We start from the raw sequence: 12,415 nt of genomic DNA on the forward strand, positions 1-12,415 counted from the left end.
ATGGATTCAAGTTCTGAAACTGTATAGTTACGTTCGGCTTTGTTAAGGGGGGCACTCTATGAAATGGGTTCAAAAATTCGATTTTTTTTTTATTGCTTTAATCGATAGATATATTATCTGAGAACATAATTGCAAAGTTTCAAAGTCGAATTCCTATTACTTTCGGAGATATAATTTCTAGAATTTGCTCGTGCATAGTCATGCCATGTGTTTTTTTTTTCTGAACCGAAACTTTGAAGCGCGTTTTCTCAAAACCACGTTTTTAGAGTCCGTCTTCACGATAAAAAAAAAACCATTGAACCGATTTTCAAAAATGAACACTCATTTTGTAGGATATTGAACAGAGAAGTGCATGAACCACATAAATGCATGAAAAAAAATTTTTTTTCAATGTTTTTTCAATAAAAACAACAGAGCAAAAATTCACTTTTTTGTTTTTATATGGTTTTGTTGCTAATTTTAAAAAATTTCAATAGTTTTTGAGGTTCATGCACTTGAGACAAGCCTGCTGATTAATTTGATATATAATTTGTATGTTTCAGACTTCAACTTGAGACGATATCGTGAGGACGGGGAGACAACTTTTTTAAAACCAGCCGTGGGCGATGTTCAATATGTCCGCCATTTTTAATTTTTTTTACAAACAAAACCTTGTTTTCTTAACTTCAGACTTATGTCTAAAGATATTGTAAACGGGAATATCCTGTGTTTTTTGGTTGATTTACAATAAAAAGAAGAAAACTGACAATCTTTTCTGCCGTTTCATAGAGTGCCCCCCTTAAGGTCGTTCGCAACCAGATTGGTCACCTTGCGCCAGAACTGCACCAGCACCATGTAGTGAGGCATTACACTGCAGAATGAACGGTTTCTCATAATCGGGGTGAACGAGACATGGGGAAGAACATAACTTGGCTTTGATGTTCTCAAAGGCCTCTTGAGCATGTTCATTCCATTGGAAGTCTTTTCCGCGTAGCAACTCTGTTATGTCGAATATGACTGAGGAATAGTTTGAAATGATGGTACCAACCAGTCATACCAAGAAATCTTCTCAGCTGTTTTTGAGTTTTGGGTATCGGGAATTCACTGACAGCGCTAATCTTGTTTGGATTCACTTGAAGTGTTCCTTCTCCAACCAAATATCCTAAATAATCTACCCGTTTCAGACACAACTGACTTTTCTGGACGTTAATTGTCAATCCTGCTTTTCTCAGCTGGGTGGCTACCTCAGAAAGATACAGAAGATGATCTTCGAAGCTGTTTGACAATACCAAAAGGTCGTCAAGGTACACTAGCACATTCAACTTCAGCTGATACGGTATTACAAGGTCCATTAAACGGCACATGGTTTGCGGAGCGTTGGTCAAACTGAATGGCATCCTTTTGAATTGGTACAGCGGACGGTTCGGTATCGTAAACGCTGTCTTTGCACGGGACTCTTGATCTAGGCAGATTTGCCAAAACTCATCCTTGAGACCAATTTTAGAAACGCAGTGCGGGAGACGACTAAGCAGATCCTCCCTTATTGGAATCGGAAAAGCATCCTAAAAACGTACCTTGCCCGGTTTGACGTGCAAGGTAACGGAGTGGACCAAGGCAATGATGGTGCCTCTTCTATGATGTCCATTTCAATCATGCGATCGATTTCGACACACAATACCTTTTCGTTAGCTGGCGATAAAGGATAAAAGCTTTGCTTGATTGGTTTCGCGGTAGAATTGTCTATGTTGTGCTCTATCAATCTGGTCAAACCTAGGCCCTCACTTTCTAATGATAGAAAGAAGTCGATCACCTTTTTCAGCTTTGATTTCTGTGCGTTGGATAAACAGATGTGTGAGGAGTCGTCCTCGGGACTGCAATCAATTTCGTTAATTAAAATCGAATGTTGGATGGAAATGCCAAAGGTTTTCCAGAAATCCATACCGCAAATCACGCTCAGTTGAATAGAAGGTGCTATTAAGAATTCAAAGTTTGAATCTATGGAGTTGTACATCAAGGGAATAGATATTGTGCCAGCCACGGATTGTATTTGACCGTCTGCAGTACGGACTACGCATTTCAATTTGTTATACGACCTTTTAAATATTATTTGTTGGGCAAGCTGTCCACCAATGACACTTTTGTTGGCTCCGCTGTCTTAGACAGCTGAATAATTTAGACCGAATATCTCCATAATTGTAAAAGGCCGAATGTCATTCTTTTTGTGGATAATGAAATAATGCAACGGTTAAAAGCTCGTTCGTGCAACCAGAATTTGCGAATACGCAAGGTAGAACGGCGTTTTCAAGTGAAGATAAAATTGACACTAACAGGTTTGAGTAGACAAATCAGTTAAATTATCCGTTGCTGCAGCATCCGGAGTACTTAGAATATCTGAGGCTAACGGCGGACATTCATTTTGAGAATGTCCTGCTTGGAGTTTTCAGATACTGATTTACATTTTGCACAATTTGGCTTATAAATATCTGGTATGCCGCAACCGTAACTGAAAATACGGCGAGGTTTTAGACAATCGTGGTACCTGTGACCTGTTTCATCAAAATTCCAGCATAACAATTTGTCTGCAGGCTTAATTGCGCAGACTTCGCCCTCGACATCGGCTTCGTCTTCGGACTGATATTCAGAATCGTATTCGTGAAGAATTGTGTTGACAAACCGTTTGGTTACATTAGGGCGTTGAACTGGCTTCGAACGAGTGCTACGATAAAATTCTTCGTGGCGGTGACTCGCCTTACGCAAAGTTTCGAAAGAACATGCAATAAATCAAGTTTCAAGTTTGGTTTCAGATTGTGGCGCATTTCACTGGCTAGCTCACTATCATGCATGGGCTCTCGGCAGGAATTGGCTATGATAAGCATTCAGTCGAGAAATTCATCAGAACTTTCCTTTGAACCCTGCTTTCGACGACGCATGACACTTTTGATTTCGCGGTCTGATCTCTGATCTGAGTATCTCTTCTTTAAACGCCTGCACAATACACGCCAGCTCATGTCATCTACAGACCTATGAAAACGCTAGTAAAAAGCTAGGGCAGGACCTGCAAGTAGCAAATTTGCAAACTACGACAACAAATCGAAATTTCCGCTTAGGCTTTGTGTAGTGAAGTGTATAAAATCCTCAACTGCGATGTCGTCAGCTGACCCACTGAACTTGACTCGCCAGTTGGAAATCACATTTGAAATTCCGTCAGGACGACCCCGAAGAAAGATCGCTGCGATCGCTTCGCTTATCTGGAAAGATCCTTACTCACTGACTGTTTTGACCCTGATTGTTCGTGCTGCGTATTTTTCTGTAATTGTATCTGACATGGTTACTTTGAATTCTCTAGTTCTCCAACATACTCGTTTGAAATGCTCGCATTTGACTCGCAAGACTTTGCTGAACTGGGTCTTCAGTTGTATCTGAGTCATTAATTTGTCTATTGTCTTGATGGGGATTCGAGTTACCATTCTGAGAGACGATTATATTGTACTGATTACCTTCGTTACGAGCCATAGATCCGGTCATCACTCGAATTTGCATACCGGTATTCGGATTAGGTCCCATCTTATTGGACTGAGAGCATGTAGGACAAGTGTTGTTGTCCTGCAGCCAGTTTTGTAGACAAGCCTTGTAAAAGCAATGTTACCAAGCAGTTTCTACTAAATCCAAATCGAAAACCACTACATCGCAGAGGCTACACGTTACTGAGTCAACATCTCCTATAGAAACTGGGTTCTCGTTGCTGTGCCTAACCGACATTCTTAAACGAAACAAGGAAGAACGCTATAGTCGAGTGCCTCGACTATCAGATACCCGTTACTCAGCTAAAGGGATCAAAGGGAAATGGAGATATGCAAGCAGCAAAGCGAGATTAAAATACGCCACCTACCGGTGGCAGACAGATTAAAGCGTTATGGGCGTTAGAGTGGGCGTAGCAATCGATAGGTATTGACGAGACCAATACATTTCAGTTAAAATTTTTTATCTAGCATGAAAACTGTGGGCGTCACAGGTTTGGGCGGTTTGTGGGCGTTTGAGTGGGCGTGACAATCTTTTTTTTGGGTCAATCGATAGGTATTGATGAGAACAATACACTTTAGTTAAAATTTGTATTCTACCATCAAAACTATAGGAGCCACAGTATTGGGCGGCTTGTGGGCGTAAGAGTGGGCGTGGCACATTGCTGAAACAAACTTGCGCTGCGTAAGAAGCTCAGGAATTTGCACGCCAAATCTGAATAGCCTAGCGCTCATAGTTTCCGAGATCTCAACGTTCATTCGGACAGACGGACAGACGGTCAGACGGACATGGCTAGATCGACTCGGCTAGTGATCCTGATCAAGAATATATATAAGTTAACTAAGTAGCTAACCGGACGGAGGCGATGATCGAATGTCCGAAGCCCAGCGGCGGCCAAAACCGCTGACGCGGCATTTGGCCGGATGCTCGTGCATAGCCGGCAAACACAGCATACTTGCGTGGCCGCTATGAATTTCATTTTTGTCAACATTAAGTTTAGTTCGCTTCAAGCTCCATACGAATAAAGAACACAAGTTCTATAGCATTGCAAAACTCCGGCAACCGCCGTTAAATATCTCTTATTATTTTGCACTGACTGAGTCTCTAGGCCAGCAGGCGAAGGGGGCAGTTACCTCCCAACGTAAGTCAACCTAATCAGCAATTGTGAAGGTATAGCCATCCGGCTCTGACTGCAGCGAGGGATCCCCGATCTCCACATACGAGAACCAAGTTAAGGCCCCCTCCTCCCCCGCACTACCGAACGGGCTTCAGCAGGTGCGACCAGCGGCAAACATATTCCTCCCGCGTTTACGGGAGGCAATTACAAGCAGCAGCTTCCAGCGGCCTACCCTCACGCGTGGGTGCTAACGCATCCCCCCGCACCTACGGGAGGCAACCACAAGCTGCTGGCCGCCACTCAACTATAACGGGCGCTCCCAGAAGCGACCTCTTCCCCCGCACCTACAAGCGGGCATCTCCGAGAAGACCAGCGTTTCACCAGTGTGGCTAAAGAGGACCACCCTTGTCCACACACACGTATCACATATTGTTTCTCCCGCACATACGTGTGGGCTCATTGAAGAAGACCACCCTTGACAGTGCGGCCGTCGAGGACCACCTCAGGCCGCGCCCTTCCACAAGATTAATTGGCGCTCAACAATAAAAACCCAACGGTATTGCTTAGATATTTTTACATTCCTGGAAGAAAAATTGTATCTTTGTTGAAGAAACCACAGTAAGTAAAATGTAAGTGCACCCCTCATTTAAATATTTTCTAACCAGTCTGCAAAGTAGAACTAGTTAATAAAGAATACAACGAGAGTAAAACGGCTCCGAGCCCGATAAAATTCGGGATTTGATTAACGAAAATGAAATATATAAATATATTACGTTAAATTCTTTCATTCTGATTTGAAATATTTTGACTATGAGTCGAGGCTGTGTGTCAGTCCTATTTACCCTATATCTCTTATAATTTACAATATTATAATTTTTATATGTTTAGCACTAATTTACACTAATTTTTATGCAAGGGCACAGGTATCTACTACCCTTGAAATTAACTAGGTGAATTATATAGTGATGAAATACGAGCTCTCATTTTGGCGGCTCTGTGCCCCCGTTTTCTTATCCTTTTGTGTGCGTATATGAGCTCGCCATTTTCTAAGTATAGAAGCGTCAAGCAGTACGCTAGCGATTTAGGGTCAGATAGTGAAGAACTCTTTCGAGCTTCCACTCCGAAAAACACGCGTAGAAACCCCCCAGCGGGCGAAAGGGTAGACCTCAAGGATCCTGAACAACTTAGAGGAGTAGTGCAGGCGGCTATTGACAACGCCCTGGTCGGACAGGCCGCCGCAAATTTACAAAAAGAACGGGAGTTCAGACAAGTAATCGATGCATTGACCAGCCAAGTGGCAGAAATGCGCGCTGCGCCCACGACGTCCCGAAGTTCGGCCCCAACGCCAGAAATTAAGGTTTATTCAGCCTTAGAAATTAGGGACACAGTTCAATGCAGCGAGCCCCTGGACGCCGTCAAGTGCCTACCCGAGTTTGCGGGGGCACAGGAGTCATATGTTTCGTGGAGGCAAGCCGCCACCGCTGCCTACCACATATTTAGACGATACAATGGTAGTTCACGCCATTATCAGGCAGTGATTATAATAAGAAGTAAAATAAGATGTCCTCCTTTGGCACAATTTTAAATTTTGACGCGATCATAGACCGTTTGGATTTCACTTACAGTGACAAACGGCAGATCCACGTCATTGAACAGGAGATGGGCACCCTCAGACAGGGAAGCCTCACACTCCTGCAATATTACGATGAGGTTGAGAAAAAACTCACCTTACTCACAAATAAAGCCACGATGTCGTACGAGACATCGGCGGCAAGAATTCTGTGTGGTAAATTCCGGGATGATGCGCTCCGGGAATTTATTTCGGGCCTTAGACGCAGCCTATCTGATGTCCTCTTCTCGGCAAAGCCGAAGGACATGCCAACTGCGTTGGCATTAGCGCAAGAAGTGGAATCAAACCACGAAAGGTACACGTTCGCAACATCGTTTGCAAAGAGTCTAGAGGATAGGGACCGTAAGAAGAGTCCAAAGGAGGAAAGGCGCCAGCAGGATAGAAATTTTTCCCAAACAGACCCCCAGTTTGGTATTAATAAAAATCCCCATTATACCAAACAAGTTAAAGCGCAGGTACATTCTGACCCGCGCAATAACAGATTGCAGAGTAGACCGGAGCCGATGGAAGTCGACCCCTCTGCAAAGGTTTGCATTCCTGCCCAAACTCCACCCTATCAGAATAGGAGACCGGCAACGTCCGAGCGCACAGGTGCCCCTAGAAAACAGCAGAGGGTAAACCACGTCACTTTGCCTGGCCTCCGGCCACATCAAATGGAGCAACAAAGAGGAGAAAATTGATTTTCACTCGTGCCCTGAAGTCAATTTCACCGAAGTGGATTGCTCAGATGTGCCAACTTTAGTCAGAAAGACATTTTTAACAATGCTCCGCGACAGGACAAAAGCCTTTGCGGACCCCAATGAGTCTTTACCTTACAACACATCGGTGGTAGCCACCATCAGAACTGTTGATGAGAAGCCCATTTATGCCAAACTCTACCCATACCCAATGGGCGCAGCCGATTTCGTTAATGGCGCGATTCAAGAGCTGCTAAAAAATGGCATGATCCAGAAGTCGAGATCCCCCTACAATAACCCGATATGGGTTGTAGACAAAAAGGGCACCGACGAAACGGGCGGACGGACTTCCTTCCTTCCTTTTCTTCCTTTTCCTTTTCCGTAAATGGAGGAAAGTACGAGTTTCGCAGAATGCCATTTGGACTAAAAAATGCTGCCAGCATTTTCCAAAGAACTATAGACGACATACTGCGAGAGCAGATAGGCAAATTTTGCTATGTTTATGTCGATGACGTTATCGTCTTCTCAGAAGACGAAAACTCTCACATCCAGCACGTAGATTGGGTTCTCAAAAGCCTTTACGATGCTAATATGAGGGTATCAACTGAAAAATCTAAATTCTTCAAAAATAGCGTTAGCTTCTTGGGTTTTATAGTCACCAGCAACGGGGCTACCACCGACCCAGAAAAAACCAAGGCCATTCAGGAATTCCCTGAACCCAAAAACGTGTTCAAAGTTAGATCATTCCTTGGCCTGGTCAGCTACTATAGATGCTTTATTAAAGATTTTGCGTCCATAGCTCGGCCCATTTCAGACATACTGAAAGGGGAATTCGGTAGTGTCAGCAGACACAGGTCGAGAAATATCCAGGTGCAGTTCAGCGAGCCGCAACGGCTAGCTTTTCACAAGCTGCGTAACATTCTAGCTTCCGAGGAGGTCATCCTCAGGTATCCCAACTATAAAAAAGCATTTGATCTAACGACAGATGCCTCAGCTTACGGCATTGGCGCAGTCCTATCCCAAGAGGGACGGCCCATTACCATGATCTCGAGAATCCTAAAGGACAGAAATAAAAGGGAGCTGCTAGCAATAGTTTGGGCATTGGCCAAAATACGTCACTATCTATATGCAGTGAAAGATATCAACATCTTTACTGACCATCAACCACTGACCTTCGCGGTATCGGAATCCAATCCGAATGCAAAGATCAAACGGTGGAAAGCTCGCATCGACGAGTCCGGCGCCAAAATTTTTAACAAGCCCGGCAAGGAAAACCTCGTTGCGGATGCCCTCTCAAGACAGCAACTTAACGTTCTGGAAGAGGAAGAAGCTTTTTCAAGTGCGGCCACGATTCACAGTGAGCTGTCACTGACCCACACAATTGAGGCAACGGATAAGCCCTTGAATTGCTTCCAAACCAGATAACTCTAAAGGAAGCTCGCTTTCCGCAAAAACGCAGCTTTGTCCTCTTTGGAAACAAGAGACGGCATGCGATCAGCTTCTCCTGCAAAGAGTCATTACTCAATGAGCTCGCAGATTTAATTGTTCCTAAGGGCATAAACGCCATCCATTGCGATTTGCACACACTCGCAATGATACAGGACCAACTGGTACGCCAATTTCCAGCCACAAAATCTTGGTATTGTAAAAATCGTGTAACGGACATTTTTGCAGTCCCGGAGAGACGAGAAATTCTGTCCACTGAACACAACAGGGCTCACAGGTCGGCCCAAGAAAATGTAAAGCAGGTACTCTCCGAGTACTACTTCCCGAAAATGGCCAAGCTAGCTAGCGAAATCGTCGCTAACTGCAAAACATGTGCTATAGCTAAATATAACAGGCATCCCAAAAAGCAGAAGCTTGGGGAAACACCAATCCCGTCCCAGGTTGGGGAAATATTACACATAGACATCTTCTCAACGGATAAAAAATATTTTCTTACATCCATTGACAAATTCTCAAAATTTGCGATGGTCCAGCCAATTTCCTCTAGAACCATAGAGGACATTAAACCAGCACTGCTACAACTCTTGAATGTTTTCCCGAAAGCCAAGGTCATATATTGTGACAACGAACCATCGTTGAATTCGCACACCATTTTGTCCATGCTGGAAAACCATTTCGGTGTGAGCATCTCAAATGCACCGCCCCTCCACAGTGTCTCAAACGGACAAGTGGAACGTTTCCACAGCACTCTAGTAGAGCTTTCTAGGTGCCTTAAAATCCCCATTATTGACGGTCGAATACTAGTGTGGGAGGAATTCGCATACGTTAGACATTCAGCGAACCTTTCAGAGTTCAGGCGCGTAGTAGAAGAAACAGAAAATATGAGCGATATGTTCCCCCAGTCACACATGAAAAAACTTTTGAGTGTGGACACAGCTCACCTTCGCGACCTGCTCGACTCGTTAGGCGTGCACCACAGGGTAGCCAGGAGTTTAGACTTTTTAGGATCAATGTTAAAAGTCGTATCAGGAACTCCGGACGCCGGGGACTTAGAAAGAATTAAATTCACAGAAACACAATTAATCAATTCAAACAATAGACAAATAGAAATAAATACCAGAATACAAAGTCAAATTAATGAATTAACGTCAACCGTAAATCAAATCCTGAAAGTGGCAAAGAGTTCACAAGTGGACACTGGCCATCTATATGAAACATTGCTCTCCAGAAACCGAATGTTAACAATGGAACTTCAAAATTTAATGATGGCAATCTCGCTTGCTTAAGTAAACATAGTCAGCCCAAACATATTAGATCACGCAGACCTAGAAAGTATTTGGATGGAGGAGCCCACCGACACTCCTATAAAGGATATTTTGTCCGTAGCGTCCGTGAAAATTCTCCAGTCTGTTAACATATTGCACTTCATTATTAAATTCCCAAAAATTAAATTAGCATGTAAGAAGATTACAATGTTCCCAGTAGCATAGAATAATGTGATGCTAATATAATAGCAGAATGCAATGGGGAAATGTATGCGATCCAGAATTGCTCCACAACACCAGGAGTCACTTTGTTACGTGGGCATATTAGTGCTAGGCCGAGGGAGAGGCGTCCGATGTTCAGGCACCATTTGCCGGCATAGGCTACGTCGTATTCGGGTCGTGGGATCTTGGTAAGCCTCTCTCCTCTCCAACATAACGAGAATAAATATTAAAGGTGCCTGGAAAAATAATAATAGTCATCAAGTTCGTCAGTCATCAGTCCACACTGCCCAACAAGCTTAGCTGTCGCTTGATCGCAATACGATCGGGCTGTGTTTTGGCCATATTCCCTCCCCTTCACACATTCATGTGCCAATGGATCGTCGCGGGCCGCGCAATATGATCCCCTATTGTCAAGGTTGTCCGTCGAAAGTTATGTCATTGTTCTTGACCTACTCCACTCCTCGCGTCAGCACACCCCCTTTGTTAGAGTTCTAGCACACCATGGCTTCGAATTCTTTTTCACATTATAAATTTATTAAATAATATTTAGGTCGGCGTGCGCCGGTGTTGAATAACATAATATTGGCTACTTCATATAGGAATTAAATTAATTGACAATTATTGTTTTAGCGGAGAGTATCGAATTTATCACCTATGAAGGTGCACACATCAGCAAAATACTGACTATTCACGACTACAAACGTCGCTCAGAGGGCTCTTGCAATTATCAAATAACTACAAGGCTGATACTCGCCGCTGCAAAAGTTTATAGTAGTCTATAAAACTGTAGGATACTGCACGAATATTTATATAAGTATGTTTATAAGAAAGGAACCATGTCCCGACAAACTTACCCCCTCTTTAAATCCTGGGCGATGAGATCTCGATGCTCCGGATCCTGGGCTTTGGGAAAATATTATATTGGATATATATATATAAATATACGTGCACCAAAATACGGCTGTTCTTAAGTATATAAATTCACTTAAACACAAAATATATATATATTATGCTAGAGGCATGCGACTTCTTCAACGGCTGGTGCAGAGATTCGTCCTCTCTAATTGTTTATCATGATTCGCACTTTGTCTATTGATTCGGTTGGTTTAAATATATTTCAATGCATGTTTGAATGCTTGATTTTCACTTGTTATCCAATTGTATTATTTGAGGATATTGGTCCTTGGTTATGCATGAGTTCACTTTAGCTTTGGTTGGCTCGATTAACACATTTATATTGCATCACTACTTTCTCCGACGTATGCTATTGGTCGCTAGGCTCTGAACGGATGGTTCCTACAGCTGAACAAATTTCAGGAGCATGGAGATCACGGATACTGCGTCCACAATCATCGCAGTATGTCGGATGTCGTCCTTATTGTTGATCTTCTCCACGTTCTTTGATGGCAATAGCGGCGCTGGTTCGACACAAGATTATTTCGAGCTGCAATTGTGTTCTCCTCAAGGATTGTTGGATATGGTGGCTGGTCCTGGTGGCAGAAGACTCCATGGACGACTGCCCCAGGGAAAGTCGCCTTCCCTCGAAGCTGCCGGCTTCCGTCAGTAAGACACCCAAATGGATTCTCTCCCTTTCTCTATTTGTCTAAGGTCTTTTATACCAGACTAAAGCTTTTACTTGGCTGCGGGTATGGATCGGATAAACTAGGTGTTCCCACCTAGAATTACTGTTTCTTGATATCTGCTATCTTGGGAGTCAACGGCCGGCTGTTGCCCTTTGCCAGCTACCGGAGTATGGTTACCAATAGGTCGATAGTGGCCGTTGCTCTGGCCACGCGACACCCGAGAATTGCCGAATTGCTTTTTCTTCTACCTTTACCAGTATGAGTCTGGTTAGTCACATGCACCCCTCCCCCTGGCTAAAGATTCGTCGTTGTTTCTCTATGTGAATCTTTCTATGTGGAGGGCGTACGTAACAACTTTCTGCCGACTATCAGCGAAGACCACATGCGCCCGAGAACTCCATGCAGGTGGAGTTGCGCACTGCGAGACCCAACCAAGCGATTTACATCCGATCACTTATGTCGATGAGGGAATTATGATCATCAATGATCAATCAGCACAGGTACGAGTAGACAACGGATCAAGCGTCTGGATACACGGGACGCATCTCGTCACCTTTAGTGAGCGCGTCACAGTAAACGAAACCCTGGTTTTAAACCAAAACTCCGCCCAGAAGAGGACTCCGGGGGTGGCAAGCTCACCCTCACTGAACATCACCATCAGTCAAATTACTCTGAGCCTCCCCTACCTTCACCGCTGGAGAAATAAAATGGAAATAAAATCAACACCAATCAGACACACATGGTAGCGCTAATTACAGGAGTAATATGTTGCGCATTGATTTGTGTCGGCCTAACCTACATGCGACTCACCGGTGCCTGAAGATCTGCGGTCCAACTAAGAAGGGTGATCGCTGAAATAGGGTCGGCCGAGGGCGGCCTCAATCTTGAGGGGAGAGAAGTTAACTAAGTAGCTAACCGGACGGAGGCGATGACCGAATATCCTGACGCGGCATTTGGCCGGATGCTCGTGCATAGCC

General features: G+C 44.0%; 1 protein-coding gene across 2 annotated transcripts in view; it reads left to right on the forward strand.

The window, feature by feature from the left end:
* The window catches only part of nrm (neuromusculin), a 237,903-nt gene that overhangs the window by 183,638 nt on the left and 41,850 nt on the right, over positions 1 to 12,415 (forward strand). Inside the window, exon 29 of one of the 2 annotated variants that reach the window (XM_065864698.2) lies at positions 543 to 748. The exons of the other annotated variant lie outside the window; for it this stretch is intronic. Within the exon in view, the coding sequence (XP_065720770.2) occupies positions 543 to 554 (12 nt within the window). The 3' untranslated portion in view covers positions 555 to 748. Of the gene's footprint in view, positions 1 to 542; positions 749 to 12,415 lie in introns of those variants that run through there. 2 annotated transcript variants of the gene reach the window in all.

Source organism: Drosophila suzukii, chromosome 3 (genome assembly GCF_043229965.1).
Source record: "Drosophila suzukii chromosome 3, CBGP_Dsuzu_IsoJpt1.0, whole genome shotgun sequence".
NCBI lineage: Eukaryota > Metazoa > Arthropoda > Insecta > Diptera > Drosophilidae > Drosophila > Drosophila suzukii.